This window comes from Dendrobium catenatum, unplaced genomic scaffold (assembly GCF_001605985.2).
Source record: "Dendrobium catenatum unplaced genomic scaffold, ASM160598v2 fragScaff_scaffold_153, whole genome shotgun sequence".
NCBI lineage: Eukaryota > Viridiplantae > Streptophyta > Magnoliopsida > Asparagales > Orchidaceae > Dendrobium > Dendrobium catenatum.
The window spans coordinates 426,235-445,857 of NW_021318615.1; the positions used below are offsets into that span (position 1 = coordinate 426,235).

The following is a 19,623-nucleotide window of genomic DNA, read 5'->3' on the forward strand; positions in this document are numbered from 1 at the left end:
TCTGCATTGCCTATACACCCACGAGCGAATATGTTTGTCCATCTCCCTCTGCGATCACGCTTTATGCAAGTTTGCTTCTACCTAGTCTTCCGATTGGAACCCACACTAGATCAGCCTCTGTTGTTTGAAACAATGAGTGAAAAAGGAAGAGTAGTTTATTATTAATAATATATATTATAGTTATTAATAAATAGTAATAATTATTAATAATAATGATTATTATAACTATTAATAGTATTAGTATTATTATTAATAAAAGCTGAGGCCGTATGCCGAATAGGAGAACGAAGATTTATTTCGAGGTTGATATGCCCCCCGAAGTACTCAGCTATCATTCTGATCCAACTGAATGGATTAAAAGGGCAGTGCCCTCCCCTAACCTCCCCTCGCGGGTTCATTTAATTAAAACTTTAAATTTAATTAACTGATTAAAATTAAAAATTAAAATCTTCTAAACCAATTAATTAAAGTCTAAACCTTTAAAATTAATTAACTAATAAAAGCAACCTATGATGCACGGACACGAACACGGTGACATGGATACGACACAATATCATTATTGAAAATATAAGATACGGACACAATATCATAGTTTTTATATTTTAAAAATAGTATATAAAAATTTATTAAATATAATTTTAAAAATAATTTAGAAATAATAAGTCATTTAATAAGAATTTGTGCTTAAAATGATTATTATTAGGATGTTGAGAGTCAGATATAGATCTCGTTTATCAGTCATCGAGAGAGGAGATGGAAATGCTGTTAAGAGTTGTGCATTGATGTACGCAACAAATATTGAGCATCAATGTTGAGAGGGCGTTTATCGTCGATATTGAGAGGGCGTTGGTCGTAGATGTTGAGAAGGCGTTGGACAAAGATGAGATGTCAAGTTGTGGGTGTAAAAATTGTTAGCATCGAGCATCAATATAAAGAAAGTGTCAGACTTTGATATGGAGATCGTTTTCAAATATTGATGTTGTAGCGATGTCAGACGTTGATGATGAGATGACATTCGACATTGTTGTGAAATTAAAGTTATAGCCCACAAAAGAGAAACGAAAATGTGAATATTCGATGAATGGGGTATTAATTACGGGCGATTGATTTGGTGTTGTGTATATGAAATAAGAAATTTAATTTGTATATTTTAAATAAGTAAAAATTTTAAATACAAGAAATTACATTTAAAAAAATTCATAAAATATTTAAGTTACATGTGACCGACATAGGTGTCCAATTCGTATTTAAGCATGTCTGACACGTGTCGGAGGATTGTCGAACGTGTGGACTGGGGAGCCCGCTAACCATCTAGGTACTTTAAAATTATGAGTTCGGTCTTTAATGAAAGAGTGAGTAAGGACGTTGTGTAGTAAGTTTGAGGAAATGAGGCCGACATCTATAGCAGATCCTAATTGGCCCATTGACTTATGTTGGGTAGTATAAAACTTGAAATAAAAATGTAATTAAGCTTTAGACTCATTTAAATTTGTTTCTAATACAATGTATGCTAGTTGACTTAATGAATGCTTAAATCAAAATGAAGTAGTTTTAAAATCAGACTTAAAAAATAGATATTATTCTAAGGAATGCATAACATCCCCTTAACACGACTGCACCCTAATAGATCAGGTGGCCTACCAGAACCTGTAGACATGGGGGTGCCTAATAAGACAGAGAAGAATTCAGTATGTATGCATGAAAAACTCTCGGTGGTCCGAGCTTACTTCTCAAGATTGTTAGAGTTTCTATGTGAGCTTAAAAATATTAATTTAAATTAAAGTAGAAATAGTTTAAGTGTACCCTCACGAGTCTCCAATTAGATTTCAAGCTAAATCAAAGATCGACATGCAAAATCGCCACAAAAACTACTAAAAGCATGCAATTCTAATCACAAACTACTAAATGCATTCAGCTTAAGCACAAGAGGAAAGTGTCTATGCAAAATCTAAAGCCATAAAGATAAGAGAAGATTGTAGAAGAATCTAAACTATTAATTTATTTGAGTCATGTATTCTTATATGTATCAGTTACATGATTGATGTGAAACAATCAATCACATACACACGAGAATGTAATTAGGATCAATTAATTTTGAAAATTGTGTAAAATCATTAATCAAGTTAACTTGATCTTTGTAGATTGTATTGCTTGATAACATTATTATACTGACAATGTGTGCGACATTTTTAGTATTTTTATAAGAAAGATCAAATTATATTGATCATTTAAAATAAAAAATTAAAAAGATGAAATTAATCATATTATACAAATCCTATCATACTAAATGATAAATAATAAGGAAATTTTGTAATCATCATATGCTCCTTTTTTTAATTAGGTTAAAATATAATATTGTATGATGATATAAGCAATTAATCTAATTAAAACCTGCATATCCAAGTTTAAATTAATAATTAAATCCAAAAAAAAAAATTGTACTGTATCATTCATATTCATATCATATAGGCCGATCAAATAGAAGCAGTTTTTCAACAAATCACTTTAATAAAGTAATCTTACTATGCAATTTATAACATATAGTCCGATCAAACAGATATGCTTTTCTCCCAAATCACCTTAATGAACTAATTTTACTATATGATTTAGTTGAAATTTCTTATAATATCATGTAAGAGTTTCTAATTAAAGATCCTTAATATAAATACCCTTCTATTAATCTTAAAATATAATTTTTGAGATTAAGGCTGATGTTACTTGAAAGCTTTTGAGGAGAAAATTTTCTTTGCTACCTCTCTTGATTATTATTGCTTTCACCATTGAAAAAGAGAGATTTTTGTGTGAGCTTTGCACTTTGTTTGCGTTTCTCTAATCACGTTCTTGATCTTTGATTTGATATTCCAAAGTTCTCTTTTAAGAACTATTGTACGTTGATTCTAAGAGATCTGTTGATCTCATGGAGATTTCTTGTATTGTGTAGTTTAGTCAGTGGGCTATGCTAGTTATAGTTTTTAGGAAGAGAAGAGGTGTAAGGGTTTCTCCATTTCCTAGTGAAGAAGAGAGGCTTCTTTGACTTGTGATGAGCAAAAGGAGAGAGTTTAGTGGAATTCTTAAGTAGAGGACTTGGAGAGAAAACCTAGTCTAGTAGGGCAATAACAACAACAACATCAAGTATTTATCCTACTATGTAAGATCGGCATAGGCTAGTAGGGCGAATCATTAAAAATTTTATTTACATCTCTTTTTTTTTTGCACTTTATTGTGATACTTATGTTATTTGTGATGATGGCAGTTGGTTATGCTCCGATCTTCTCTTGCAATGTGAAGAATATGAAAAATAAATTAAATACTTGTTGATCTTTTTTGGCTTTAAAACAATATATACACACACCCCAACTCTTAAATTTGCCGCATACTTCATGAATTGCATGTTAAATATGGCATTGTCTGACTAAGAACTAAGAACATCCCCAACCTTACGGAGTGTATGATCATTTCCAATGGTAATATATATTTAAACTATGTTATAATTACTAACAATTGTAAGCTATAATCAATATAGGATTGGTCTTCAAATTTGTGTGCTTTCTAAGAACTTCACTTAGAACTGCTGTTCGCTACTGTGATCTCAAAGTATAAAAATTATTGCCGAGATATTTAATTAAGTCAAATTCTTGAAACATGAGCCAACATTAATGCAAGCTTATAGGCTTCTGAGTGGCAAAACTATATGGTGCTTTATTTCTTGTGAAGGATACTTATGAATAGCAAATATTTGATTTTACATTTTATAAGCTTGACGATGAGAGTATTTACTATCCTCATTTTTCTGGTAACTTCCTATTATATTTATTAGCATATGGATTTGTCATGTCATTTAATTTCACTGAAGCCTATAATTTTTGTTGCACACTCTTTTTGTAGGTTGGACCCGTAGAAGTTGTGTTGTTTGGTGACTATGGTAGTGATTTTGGTTCAGGCTCAACTGTTCCTGGTAGGTCTTGTACCCTTTATGCTACCAATCCATTTTATATGTGGTAATACTAAGAAGAATTTTGTGAAAGTAGTGATTTACACATAAAAGAGACCAATAACCTGCAACAATTGTACAACATGCAAAAGTGTTTCTGCCATACATTATGTTATATTTTTTCTTCTTAATTCATCTTATGCCGCTAGTTTTTAAGCATGCATATAATGTGTGAAAAGATGCAACATTTAGCATTCATTACGAGAGCGGGCATACCTTTTTCTTAGTTGTCTGGTTGAACAAATTATTTTTAGCTATAGTAGTTTTCTGCAAAACATAATAACTTTTTTGTATTCAGTAAGTTCTGTTTCTAGCTGAAATTGAAGTCATTTTAAATGTCTTTAGAAGCAGACACCGAATCGTGAATATTTTCAGTGCTGCAAGGGTGTTTGCATTGCTTCATGTTTCTACTTTCAGTCTCAAATTCTAAACCATTGGAGAAAATGAGCTACAGTGATTCAGGTTGAATTTGGTTCAACTCAAATTAGGAAAGTCCTAGGGTTCATCTAAGGCATTGGTAGTTCTTTATCTTGGATATACTTCCTTTATCGCAATAGATTATATTAGCTTCTACACTATTAGCCACCTTGGATGGCAACTATTTTAGATCATTGATGACATTTCTGATATTGGGTTTTTCTGATCTCTCTTTTGAATTTTCTCTTCTTGCCTTGAAGATAAATATAATTCTCTTAGCTTGTGGAGATTTGAACTCTTTTGTATTCAAATATATCAATGAAAATACGCCAAGGAAACAAAGTATATCTACTATGCTTGCATTGAACTTTACGATATTACCGTTAGAACCTGTATGGATAGTTGAATGTCATTAATCTAATTATCATTTCTTTCATGATCAGGTGATCCTGCTGGCGCAAGGGGAAAGCCTGGCTATGGCCATGGCTATGGTGTGGGCATTCGCGTGGACTCCCCATTGGGGCCCCTCCGTCTGGAATATGCCCTCAATGACAAATTTGCGAGGAGGTTCCATTTTGGAGTCGGCCTTAGGAACTAAAAGTCTCTTGATTTCCCTCTCCAACAAAATTACCTCAGGCTATATCATTTCATTTCATTTTTTTTCTTCCTTATGCGGTTCATTCGGCTTCATGAGAGCATCAGCAGGTGCACCAGTAGCAAATTCTGATCCATCTTGTTTTACTTAGTTCAGAAAAGTTGATTATTTGTGAAGTTCCTTTCATTTTTATTCAATTTACCTTACTGTGATTTCTACCTTTTGAACTGTTGCACTAACCGTTGGCCGAATTTCAGTAATAGCATCGTAGAGGCGGGGAAATTTGGTGCAGCTTGTGGAGGATTTGGATGCAATTTATGTGCCAAATAGTTTTTTTTTTCAGGTATTAAGATGGAAATCAAGATTTTGGCTTCATTTAGGATGATTTTTTTATTGCTTTATGAAGTAATTTTTTAATACAAAAATTTTTAGTTAAAAAAATGTGTTAAAAAAATTGTTTTATAAAAGTAATAAAAAATTGTCCCAAAAGAAGCTTCTGGTAATAATGAGCTAAATTTAGGATATATTTGGATTGAACTTTCAGATTTTGTTTTTAGATTATAATTATACTTTTATTTGGCCATTATTTTTTAGAAATTTTTGTAGTTTAAGTTTATTTGTTTATGTATGGTAGTTATAAAAAACTTTTATCTGGTTTTTCTTAAAAATATATATTTAGAAAATATTCACAATAAATTCTTTATTTTTTTTAATAATTTTACAAATTCTTTTTAACTAATAGAATTTAGAGGATGCACGATTGAAGGCCATGTTAAATCTTTTTACTATATTTCTTCTAAATCCATGGAGTTAAATATTTTTTCTATATTTCTCTAAATACATTGACTGAAGATGGCGGGTTAGGTAGAATCCTACCCAAAAAATAAGTGTAGGGCACAACTTTAAGAAGATAAAATCATGATAAGTTAGCAGCAAATGCAATAAAGAATTAGATTTCATCCATACAGTTTTTTTATTTTTTAGAAGAAAAAATTTAATTTTTTATATTAAAAAATAATAAGAAAGCCATTCCAAATGGGACTTTAATCTTTAATCTGTTGTCACAAAGTTATCATTGCGAACATTTGAAGAAAATCTCTGGTAACATTGAAAGGTGAATTGAAAAAATTATTAGGTGCACGTGTACTGTCCGCACAAACATGAGTATCTAGCGGTCTCCAGGGGTACGGAGTGCTGGTACTTAACGCGGAATAAGACTTGTGCGGATGGTTCTCTTCATCTGCACTCCGCACCTAATAATCTCTCGAGAGAAATGACAGTAGTTTGTTGCAAAGTGATTCATTCTGTTTATTAATTTAGAAAATCATGCAAAAAAAAGTCATTCTTTGCATTATTTGGTAAATACGGTCTCTAATGATTTGGTTTTGTGTTCAAATATATTTGTAATAAGGAGAAATTCATATTACTGTTGGATCTAAATTTGTTGGTAGAAGATATTCATTTTTTTTTGATTCATCCATCAAACACTTCATTATCATTATATAATGAAAGCGGGTTGATGTTTATCTAAATCATGTTGTACACCTAAGAGAGATGGTGTATTGGTGTATATTAAGATGTTAAATTTGTGTGGAAGTGTTTATAAACAAAAATTTTATTATTTTTCTATTTAAAAATTAACGAGAGTAAAAATAATAATCATAATTGATACGGCATCTCCTTTTAAAACTTTATCAAGGTAAAGTTTTATTGAAATAAAACTATTTTGAAATAATATATTTTTATTATCTTATGAAATGTTTTTTTGACAAATCAAATCATCAATTTAATTCCAGGACGCAACAATAATAATTAAAAACTTCCTTTTAAAACTTTCTCAAGGTAAAGTTTTATTGAAATAAAACTATTTTGAAATAATATATTTTTATTATCTTATGAAATGTTTTTTTGACAAATCAATTCATCAAGTTATCACAAATAGAAATAAGATTGTAATAAGTGTAGGAAAATAATAAAAATGAAAATCATTTATAATGGTTTGGTCAATTCATTATGTCCATTCTTTTAGTTCTCTACTCAAGAATTCTTTTAACTCTAACTTTTTGCATCTAATAAAGTGGGGAAATTTCTCTCCTTCTGCTCCCAGTAAGACGAAGATTCTATTTTTCTTCAGAGTAATGATAGAATCCTACAATGTCTTTCTCATCAAAAAGCAACTTTTACCTAGCCTCCTTGGCTAGAACCAAGTATCCTACCAAGACTCATCAGAGCAATTTTTCCAAGAATTTTTACAATAATCTTGAGAAACTAGGAAGTAGGTTGGACTATAGAAATATCTCACCCTTTCTTTTGGTCTATCCCAAAAAATTTCTCCAATATATCTCCTAATACTCTCTTGAAAGCTTTCTCCAAAATATCATGCAAGCATTCTAACTCTCAAATCTTCGCCTAAAACTCTCTTTAAAGTTTCACTTCAAGCTCACACAAGCTCTATAGCTCTCAGGAAAAACTTTGGTCAAAAAGATCTCGCACTCTTGGGCATTCATGTTTATATGATGGGCTCAAAAGAAACCCTAAAAACACTTTATTAATATTATCCTCCTGATCTAACATTAATTATGGATCATTGATTGTATAGTACGATTAATACAATTAGCCTGAAATCATAAAAGTATTCTCTATTTGATCAGATTATACTTTATGGATCATATAATATGATTAATTATGCTTGCTCAAAAAAATGGCATGAATGCATGAATACCACTTTACAACTATAGGATTTCATTTCCCATAAGTAAGATTGTAATTAACCAGATTTTTCTTAAGGGTAGTGTCAGGGTTTAAAGATCTGGAGTCCCTACTTCCCATGAGTACAAGCACTCATAGTTAATTATCCATCTTCACACATAAGAGATAACTCTCGATTAAGGATGAAATAATTTTTAGTTAATTTAGTCTCAATTGTGAGGAAAATGTAGGTAAACCCGATCAAGATCCAATGATTCTGTCGTCCTGGGTATACCGAAGATTTTAATCTACCAATACTAACAATCATTGATCGTAGTGTCTAGGGAATCAAATTAGCAACCATGAGTTGCCTCTTCTTAGGGATCCCGAGTAGAGTTAAGTGGTTAGATATAGATTTTTTTTGTTTTAATTTTATTTGGTGTTTTGGGATTTATATATATTAGAATACCCAAAAATTGATTTAGTTTAGGATTTATGACTTCATTTAGAAGTAACTGATGAATTTGGATTGGAGAGGGACTAATGACTTCTTTAGTAAGTATCCCATGTATTTAAATTTAGGTTGGGATTTACACCTTTAGTAGAAAGTAACCCAGGTATTTGATTTGGAATGGGGCTTACTGTTCTATTAATGAGTTGTCCAAAGATGGGTGCTACAACCTAACTCTGCAACAAGGTTGCTCAGGGATTTTGTTTGGATTTGGGATAGGTATTATTATTTCTCTTAGGATGTTGCTTGAAAGCGGGTCTTATGACTTAATCCTTTAGACTAAGAAGCCCATTAATTTGAATTAGATTGTTTGGGGTTTAGGATCATTGCTATTTATTTAATAATTTTTCTAAAACGTGGGTCTTATGACTTCACTTAGAAGTTGTCCATTAGCGGGTCTTACAACATAATCCTATAGACTAGAGTGCTCAAAGGTTTAAATTTGATTGTTTGGATTGGATTTGGGTTAGGTCTTATAGTTTCCCTTAGAAAGTTGTCTGGTTATTTCTTGGATTATTAGGGTCGATGTACTTCATTTTAAAAAAAATTTCTAATGCATGAGACTTATGACTTCACTTACTAATGGCCCGTTGATAGGTCTTACAATCTAAACCTATAAGCTAGGATTCCTGAATTCTTGTCTTCATTGTAAGAAGCAATACTATAAGGGAAGTGAAGCTTGGTTATGTTAATAGATGGAAATGAAATTCCAATCAAAAAGCTAATTAGGAATCCAACAAAAGTGATCATGATGAGCCTCATACTATCATTTGTTTTCCTTATAAATCCTCTACGTCCCAGAGCTCCATGTTTTGCCATGAACTTTGTATTTTAAATTAAAAAAAAGGGGGAATACGTTTATGTAATAAAGAGCATCACCACAAATTTCTGTAATTTCATAATTTCTTATTGTTCAACAAGCAGATATTCTCACTTTCTGCCACTGTATAAGCTCAAGTAGGATGTCGCAAAATCAGTTGACTAGAAAAATTGAGGATTGTTTGGATTAGTAAAATCATTGTTGTTATTCTAGCTGAAGGCTAAGATTTTTTTTTTTCTTTTTAGTTAAAATAAATTTCCTATATTGATATTTTATGCAGCCAGTACGCATCGTACTTGGATTATCTTGAGAATCTCAAACCAAATCTTCTCATGGATATTTATTTACAGGATCATGTTGAGCCTATTGTACGTTCAAATTTTCCATAAACCATTTTTTGATTTATTTAGTCATAAATATTAGATTCAATCTGAAAATGAACCTAAAAGACTCATGCCTTTGTTGTCTAAGAAGTATTCAAATATATTTATTAAATATTTGAGGAATTCCTTTATTTAATGATGATTCTTATTTTTTGAGGAATTCCTTTATTTTGAGGACTTGTTTTTTTTTTTAATCTATTTTTGTTGTTCATACAACTTGCCCAAATATTAACTTCTGATGGGCCATTGTAATTATTATTTACAAATTCTCGATGGATTTAATTCATATGTAATTATCAACTTTATTTTTTGCTTTTGCATCAAGTACAGGTTAAAGATGACAAATTTATTTTTAAATGCTAAAATCATTAATTATTTATGTTTGATTTTAAATTAACAATTTGAATTTTGAATCATTTTTATAATATTTCTTGAATTTTGATTAATCAATTGATATATTTAATCGCAATTCAATTACTCACCAAATTTTAATAAACTCGTAGAGCAATTTTGAGGTCTTGAATTTGAAAACTTCCCGGTCGGACCTATGGTCGACGACACGAGATCTTCATTTTAAAATTATCTCGACCGGACTTAAAGTCGATTGTGCGAGGTCTTCATTTTAAAACCATCTCAACCAAACTTAAAGTCAATGGTGCGAGATCTTCTTTTGATTTTATATTAAAAAATCTGATTTGATTTATAAAAAATTAGATTTGAAAATTTTTATGTATGAAAATCTAATTTGAAATCAATTTTATTAAAAAAAAAAAATCTGATTTAAAAACACTAATTTAATTTATTAAAAATCTGATTTGATTTATAAAAAATTAGATTTGAAAATTTTGATTTATGAAAATCTAATTTGAAATCAATTTTATAAAAAAAAAAAATCTGATTTAAAAACACTAATTTATTTTATAAAAAATCTGATTTAAAATCAGATTTATAAAGATCTGATTTTTTTTAAAAAAAAATCTAATTTAAAAAAAATTAGATTTATAAAAAAATATGATTTGAAAAATCTGATTTGTAATCAGACTTATAAAATTCTGATTTAAAATCTATTTTATAAAAAAATCAGATTTGAATAGCCGCATTAAAATTGAGATAAAAAAAATATTTTTCACTTATCTTTTAAGTTATTGGAAACTGAAAGTTGCAGGCAATATGAAGCCACTGTCACAGTTCAGAGAAATGTAATATGAGTAAATACAAGCACAGAAGGATATATTTGACATTTGCCTAACAATAGGCATGCAATATTTCTGTTTTAGATTGGAAAAGACATCATTAACTAGCTGCCTTCCCCTTCATTTTGCCCTAGCCGCCAATTTTTGGCTTGCCCTTCGCCGGTGGTACCACGCGCTTCTCTCCACATGGATCCCTCCTCCCCTCTCCACTTCCGCCCGCTTGGCACCTCCACCTCCACACCTCCCGTTGCACCTCTCGTCCTGGACCGACTCTGATCAAACATTATTACTACTCCAGAAATATCTAAGCCCTTTATCCCGATTTCTCTCATTGAAACTCCGAAAGAAATTGTTCCTTTTAACAAGGATTTTACAGATGCAACAGCCGCGGAATGGAACCTTTCTCTGGTTGGATACTCTGTCAGTAAACGTCCCTACTACGAATCTCTTCTTACTACTGCTTCAAAGGTACTTTTTCAGCTTATTGCACGTAGCAATGGGTTCTTTCTTTTCAAATTCTCTAATGGAGTAGATTATGATATGGTATGGTCCAAAGGTGCCTTGTTTTTCCATGGAAAACCCTTCATCTTCCAAAAATGGAACAAAAATTTTCATCCAACCAGAGAAAAGTTCACCTATGTTCCTATTTGGGTTAGAATACACGACTTACCCCTTGGTCTGTTAGAATTTTGAAGGAATCCAAAATAATCTCTAAAATAGGAATACCCATTGTTGTTGATGCGTTAACTGCTACTAAAACTGGGCTTACATATGCTAGAATTTGTATCCAAGTCTCCACTACTTCTTCCTTTTCAGAAACTATTGCTTTGAAGACAAATTTTTTAAGTTTAAGGTTCACTATAAATGGAAACCTTCTCCATGCTCATTATGCAATTCTCTAGCTCATCCTTTGACACACTGCCCCTCAAATCCTCAAACTTAACAGATCTTCAACCAAAGCACAGAGGCTGCAGCACCTCTTGGAAACCTTGTAGAAAGCATACCTTTCGTTTACCAATTTCCCAGGAAAAATCCTCCACTGTTGTGTCAACCTTTTATCAGCCTGTGCAAGAACTTTCTACCTTACCCTCCATTACCGAGAGCCCTGCCAACTCCTCTCTGGTATTTGTACCCCCTCAAGTCAATATCCCAAGCAACCTGCCATCTCCCGATAAGAACTTGGCATTTGATGAGACACTCGACAATGGCAATACCAACTCCATAAGCTGCATTAATTCTAAACACATTCCGTCAGTTATTTTGCCTCGAACCTCCTTAAGCATTACTACACCTAATCTCAACTCACCCACAGATGACAGCTTTAGAAATCTGGAATTGAACCGATCATTATAGGGCAATCTTTTAATGTCCTGTTAAAAAACCAAATTTCTACTCTCCAAATAGTGAAGAGCATCCCCACATTCAATCAGACCCAACTGATAACCCCCACATTGAACCCCCTCAAAATTCTAATATAAAAAACTCTAATACCACCTTTCCCAAAACTGCCATGTGTAAACGATCCAAAAAGCCTCCCACACCCACTTCCAAATCTAAATGAGTAATCCCTCTATAGCAGCTTGGAATACCAGGGGATTTAGTTCCTCTGATAAAGTGTACTATTGGAAAATCCTAGTTCAATCTCACCGCTTGAATATGAATTGCATACTAGAAAACAGAATTCAAAATTTTTCTCTTGAACACACCTTTCACAACCAACATAGGGTGTTTGATTTAGAGGAAAGCTGCAACAACTTTCATTCTTTAGATCCTGGCAGGATCTAGATTAAATGGTCACTGGATAAGATCTCTTTTAAACTCTCTTTCATCTCCTCACAAATGATAACTAGAAGCATTTTGTATGGGACTTTTAAGCCGTTTATGCTAGCTGTCTTCTAATAATCAAGAAGATAACAAAATCCTTTGGGATGATATAAGATCCCTAACACCTTCTAAAAGAATTCCTTGGATCATTATGGGAGACTTTAACTGTTGTTGATACCCTTCTGACAAGTTGGGAGGTAATGCTCTTCATCAAAATCAGCTTAGTGATTTCAATGGTCTCATTTTTGATACTAACCTCAAAGAGTTGGCATCAGTTGGTCACTCCTATACCTTATATATATAATCAGAGAACTATTAATCCCATTCATATTAAGCTTAATAGAATTTTAGTAAATGATGATTGGACTATGTGGTAAAACCTCCTACATGCTCAGATCATTGCCCCATTGTCCTTTTGCTTGGGAATATAGAAGTCATTCATCATAGATTTCTCTTTAAAAATTACTGTTCTAATTCGAAAGAGTTCTGGTACTTATTACTCTCTATTTTCACTGGGAAAGTTAGTGGACAGCCTTTTGTAACTCTTTGCTCCATGCTTAAGCAACTCAATTTTGCCATTAAAGGGAAAGAGTGGGCTAACTCAAATTTGATGGCTGAACAACTTAACTCTCCGTATGAAAAGCAAGAAACATTTATCAATCAATTGAGCTTGGATTGCAACATTGAAGAAGTCTCTTTGACTCTTAAAAACATTAATCTCCAAGTGGTAGTTGTCTCTTCTCATTTGCTCTCCTGTATTTCTTAGAGAGCTAAAATCAAATGGATTTCAAATAGAGAAGATGATATCAAAATTTTATATTCTAAGATTAATATGAGAAGGAATTATAGGAGTAATGTTATCTCACTTTCTATGTACAATACCTCCATCTCCTATACTAAAGCGGTTAATGATGCTCTCTCATTTTCATGGTCTCTTCAATCCTTCTAACCGGCAGTCATTTGACATAAGCCATTTTCTGGTGGGTAATACTACTCATGAATATCATTTTTCTCTAACCATTCCTTTTACAGAGGCGGAAGTTAAAAAAGTTGTTTTCTTTGGAGCTTCTTACTCCACTCCGGATCCTAATGGTTTCAACTTTGAGTTCTTCAAAACTACTTGGTTAGTGACGGGTCCTATGGTATGCAAAGAAGTAAAGTCTTTTTATCAAAATGCATGCATACCTCATGCAGCAAAATCCATCGTCATTACTCTCATCCCCAAGACTAGTCATGTTATGGCTATCACTGACTTTAGACCCATTGCCATGTGCAACACTATATACAAAATCATTGCCAAAATACTAGTTGCTAGAATGAAACCCATTATGCCTCTTATCATTCAAGGCAATCAGTCTATTTTTTACATAAAATGATCTCCACTGATAATGTCATTCTTGCCCGAGAAATCCTCTTTCATTCTAGAAATTCAGCAAAGCTTAAACTTATGTGCGCAAAACTAGATATTAAAAAAACATTTGACATTGTATCCATAGAGTTTCTTATAGAAAGATTAGCCAAAAAAGGCTTCCCTAATATGTTAATCAAATGGATTAGTTCTTGTATCAAGGATGTTTGGTTTTCCTTATGCATTAATGGGGCTCTTAACAGTTTTTTTCCCTCCACTGCTAGGCTTAGGCAAGGATTCCCTTTAAGTCCCTACCTTTTTTACATAGTCATGGATGCTTATCTTTCCTTTTAGATAGTCCCATCAATAGTGAATTTGAGGCTCCTCAGTTTGCAGGAAATAGGATTCCCCACCTTATGTTTGTCGATGACCTTCTTCTGTTTGGGAGATCTGATATACACAATTGTGGTATAATTTGTAAGTTGCTTGATAAATTTTCTGCTGCCTCGGGCCTTGAGGTCAACTTTGAGAAAAGTTTAATCATTTTACCTACCAACTGTCATTATGCAGATAATATCAGCTCTATTCTTAATATCCCTCACACCTCTTTCATTACTTACCTTCGAAGTCACTTATCCCCTTACAACCCAAAAATTTCATATTTCTTTAAACTCATGGGTACCGTTACTTACAAACTCTCTGGGTGGAAAACTAAGACTTTATCATTTGTCGGTAGATTAAATTTTTGAGGTTCACTATTTTGAATTCTATAGCTTACTGGATCCGTGGCTCCATTCTTCCAAAAACTATTATTAAGCAAATAGAGAAACTTTCTGCTAAATTTCTTTACTTTGGGGATACTGTGGCTCGCAAATTACATATAATTTCATGGAAAAACACTTGTAAGCTGAAAACTTTGTGGTCTTGGGATCCCCTCCTTATATTTAGTGCAATTTAGTTACACTTGTGCTCTTATTGGGAAATTATACAATGGGAGCAGCCCATTAGCTTCTTGGCTTTTACAACACTATGTGTCCCCTTGGAAGCCCGTGTCACTAAGACTTCTTTTTTTTTTTTGGAAATTTTTTTGTAAAATTGCTACTATGGCCAAGACAAATTACAGCTTCATGGTATCGTATAAGGCTCCCATTTCTTTTTATTGGGATCATTGGGTAAATTGTATGTTACTTAAAGAGGTCCCTAATATGTAAGCTTTCCTAAACTGCTTTATGATAAATACTAGAATTTGTGTTGTCCTTTGTGAGCATGGTTGGGAACTTCCTGTTGATTTATCGGTTGTTCTCTTTAATTTGTTATCGTTTGTTACTATTAATTTTGGCATCAACAATTGCATTATATGGGGAAATGGGGAAGTTAATCACAGCACCTTCATTAATTTCCTTTACGTAAATGATACTATGCTTACTTGACACTAATTTGTATGGCACAGATGCTTCTCCCTTAGATACTCTACTTTTTGTTGGATGGCTCTGTTAGGTGGCCTTAAGATGGTAGATGCATTTAATTTAAGGGGCATTTCATCCTTGCTACTATTTTTGTTATTCTGATAATGAAAGCATTACACATCTGTTTTTTGAATGTCCTTACTCCTTTTTTGTTCTTCCCCAACTCATTCATGGATAAAGAATCAATTATTAAGACATAATATTCCTCAAGATTTTGAATGCACTAGTGGGACTAATAAATGGACTATGACCTTTTACCATCTTATTATATGCTGTGTGGTATATCACATTTGGAGGAAAAGAAATGATAGGAAGTTTGGAAACTCCTTTGCATCTTCCACTACTATATGCCTCAAAATCAAGTGTTGTTTTTGCTAAGATGTTGAAATGGAAACGTGGAAGCTCTCTTTTGGATATGATATAGTTTTTGGCTGGAGGTTAATTCGGGTGCTATTTTCAGCAGTTGCGATGGTTTCATCGATATGGATGAGTTTGTTTATATGAGCAAGGATGATAGAATTGCCTTCTTTTTCCCTTTGGATGGAAATACTGGGGGCTACTGCAAACAAGTTAGAGCACCAGCAATTCCTAAGCCCGTGATGGGGGAAGTATCTATCTGAATGTATTTCTGGTTTTTTATGGTTGTTTTTCTGAGGTTATTTTTTGTGGTGGTATAATTTTGTTGGAGTTATAGCTGTTTTTTCCTTAACTCCTTGTAGGGTTTTGTAGCCTTTTTTGCCTGGTGCTTTTGCACCTTTTTTGGTTCTTTTTATAAGCTACACATGTAATTTATTTCATTTTAATGAAAATGGGATAAGCCCTCAATTCTTCCAAAAAAAAAAAAATATGAAAAGACAAAATCCACATGAAGCATAGGGATGGCGTGGTTTTTTGAGGCGTTGGTTGGAGTTGTTTGAGCAAAATCCAGAGAAGGCTGAGGGTTCCACATGAAATAGGAAGTGAATTTGCAGGCTTAGCGACGTGATTTACCTATGGAGGGGAGATTGATTTTGTGGCTGGAGGTAGGCTCGTGTTTGACAACAAGGCAGATAGAGCATGTTCGGTATTGCTGGGGTGGAGAGGAGAGGCGTTAGACGTGGAGGCTGGATCGCATGAGATACCGAGAGACAGGGATGAAGAAGTTCGAATGCCTTCCCCAACTGCTCCTACCTGTCATTTTAAAGAAATGAGGGTTGTTATCTTGATTTAAATGAAGAGTTGCTCAGTTTGGAAGCAAATTGGGTGGGGTGGGACCCGCTCAAAGGAAGGTATTTTGCTTCAGAATTTCTTTGTTATGTGCTTTTTTTAGTCAACAAATTCATGTTTTTGACTTAGAACATTAAATCATTCTATGCAAATGAAGATTGTCCGAACAAGCTCTTTATTTGTTCAACTAGTACAATATGGATCATACAATATAAAATTACTCTGATTTAGGTCGTAAAATATGTAAAAAACATATTTAAATTTTGTATTGTACGAACAAATTCATATAATATGATTAGATCAAATTTTGAATTTTAAGAGAATCATCGATAACTTTTTTTTTTTTTCACTCCTAAGATCATTAGAATTTTTATTATTTGGGCCTTATCCAACCTTTTCATTTATTATTATCATAATTATAAGACAAGAAATTTATTTATGGGCAACAAAATTTTCACATAACAAAATCAAAATTATAATCCATATAAAAGTCTAGTTAAATGGAATAATAATATAATTTGTTTGAGGTAGAAGACATAGCCCTGAAGCATAGAATTATAACTAGTGTTGAACCAACAAGAGGTTGGCATGGGGCAAATCAGACTTAAAATTAAGCTACAAATAGAGAATTAATTAAACCTGAGCATTCAATAATAGTTGGGAAGCCCATAATAACTAGATAAAATAGCTGCAACAACTAAGAAATCCAAGGCAACAGAAGAAATAAAAGCCATTGATGGTTAAAATCATAAATTTTTTTTCTTTTTAGAAAGATACAATAGCAATAACATTAAAATAAAACCTATTGCAAACTAACAATACAATCACATTCCTCCTTTAACATATGAAGAAAAAGGAGGAATATTGTACATTCTAATATCATCCCAAACAAAGTTACAAGTAAGAGCAACATTAGCATTTAAATCTGCTAACTAATTACAATCCCAGTAAACAAAACTAAAAATAACATTATGAAAATCTTTAAGGAAAACAAGCTCTTCCATACAAAGACTAGTCTTCAAACCATTCATATTCTTCATATTACCTAGAAAGAATTTGATGACATTAATATTATCCCCTTCAATTATAATTCTTTTGTATTGCAACAGCCACTCTTGCTTGATCGAACTCAAGGAACAAATAGCTAACATCTCCAACCTTGATACATCCCAATATACACCACTAAAGCCAAACTCCAATAAAAACCTTCCTTTATAATCCTGGAAAACTCCCCTAACACCAGTCAAATAAGATGGTAGTAAAGAAGCATCAACATTTACTTTTATCCAATCAGGAGGAGAGTGCCAACAATTCTTGAACAGTCGATCAAACTGATTAACACGCCTAAATTAACCATAGCACAACCAGCTGAAGCCAAGAGAGAGAGAGGAAAAATTAACAGAATACGCAACAATAACCAAGCTACTATCAACATTACCACCATGAATAGCTTTATTCCTAGACTTTCAAGATAAATATACAGCAGTACCATAAAGCTTGACCAAAAGCACATTCTTGGAAGAGAACCGCTCCAACCATATGCAAAATTCATCAAAAGAAACAAAAACCAGAATACTGAATCCTTATTTATTCAAAATTTGGATTACCTAAATGAACCTTAAACAAGTTACCGCCACATGCTCATAATCCTCCATCGGTATACATCCTCTAGGACATAAATTATCTTTTGTTAATCTTCTATGAACCAGAAACTAGAATGTAGGAATAGCTTTATGAAACAATTCCAAATTTGGATGCAGATCTCCAAACTATTAGGTAATAGTAATGCCCTAGAGAAAACCAAAAATTATAAATACTCATATGAAGTATAAGTTAGTGATGATAGAGGATAATTTGATCTTCAATTCCAAGGACAAGAACCTCCTCATGGTTTGAGTTGAGCCTTGGATCGCCTAGGTGAGAAGAAGAGTGATTTGTGGTTGTGGACAAGATAGGATCAACGATTGATTGATCATGGTAGGGAAAGTTGAGGGCTCGTTGAGTTGGTGTTTTCTTGTAACTGTTTAGAGAAGATGGTCACTTTGGGAGAGCGAGTGTCTAAGGTCTCCTAGAGGAAGAGCAAGTAATTGAAGCAATTGTCCAAGTATGTGGCAAGTTGTTAGCCTAATGAGGATTATTCACCCAATGGAGGGCGAGCTCCTTAGTAGGTCTAATAGCGCCTAGTGATTACTTCTAGGCAAGTAGTCCCTTGTAGTTCCCAATTGAGTAGCACCTCTTGTAATGTGCATTGCATATGTGGGCTACCTATTAAATACTTAAAAAAATCATGTGAGTATAACTATCATATCTGATTTCCCAAAAATCAATTTTTAAAACATTCAATGAAGCAATTCATAATCATTATATTAGGGTTTGTTTGGGATGACTGTTGACCTCGATTTTTGTTTGAGTGCCCTTGAGGGCCTTTGATTGATTTAATCAAGCACCGTTAAATCCAATTCGAGCTCGAATCAGCTCAAATTGAGTCGAATTAGGCTCGATCAGGTTTGATTAAGCCCGATTAGTCCGCCTTAGTCGCATCGAGTTTGTTATGATTCAACTCGTCATTTTATTTAAATTTAATTGGGTTAATTTGAGAAAATCAAATTAAATTCCAAATTGACCCGAATCGAATCTAATTTTGAGCTTGATTTTAATTTAATATGCTTAATTTATTTTTTTATGAGCTTAAATTTATTCCTAAATAAAGCAAACAAATTTGAGGCTAAATCACCTCAATTCCCTCCTAATTATCATTAGGATGAATCCTAGCCGTAAATCTAAGGCCTTGATTATTTAAATACTCTTTTAGGGCTTCATGAAAGAGGCTTGCTTTGATTCTCTCCCTAGCTGCTCTCAACCCTAACTTCCTTGTGTGAGTGCTCTTCCAACTTCTCCCCACCTTCTTCCACTCAAATCCATTAGTCAAACTCCACCGACGGTGATCCTCCAGCGAGATCAAGGCTAGATCCATCCAAGGCCTCGATTTGGTTGATCTAGAGTTCGTTTGTTCGTGGTTTCAACTAGAGAAACATACGAGGACAATCTACAAGCTCAATAGTTTGAAGACCTCGAAGATCTAACAGTAAGAATTTCTTAAAAAACTTTAGATCTAGGTCACAACACATAGATCTAAATAATTTTTCATATACCTCATTTTAGAATACGAAATCGCTCCCCC

The 19,623-nt window shown here is 32.9% G+C and overlaps 1 protein-coding gene and 1 long non-coding RNA gene across 2 annotated transcripts in view; both read left to right on the top strand.

Annotated features, from left to right (window-relative positions):
* LOC110096918 (outer envelope protein 80, chloroplastic) overlaps positions 1 to 5,294 on the top strand; it is a 63,626-nt gene extending 58,332 nt beyond the window's left edge. Inside the window, exons 15-16 of the mRNA XM_020823069.2 lie at positions 3,886 to 3,955; positions 4,852 to 5,294. Of these exons, the coding sequence (XP_020678728.1) occupies positions 3,886 to 3,955; positions 4,852 to 5,006 (225 nt within the window). The 3' untranslated portion in view covers positions 5,007 to 5,294. The remainder of the gene's footprint in view (positions 1 to 3,885; positions 3,956 to 4,851) is intronic.
* A 5,540-nt stretch (positions 5,295 to 10,834) lies between these two features.
* Positions 10,835 to 16,612, top strand: LOC114581321. Its single transcript, XR_003703212.1, has 2 exons — positions 10,835 to 11,066; positions 15,700 to 16,612. It is a non-coding gene; the product is annotated as an uncharacterized LOC114581321 (long non-coding RNA).
* Positions 16,613 to 19,623: the final 3,011 nt, after the last annotated feature.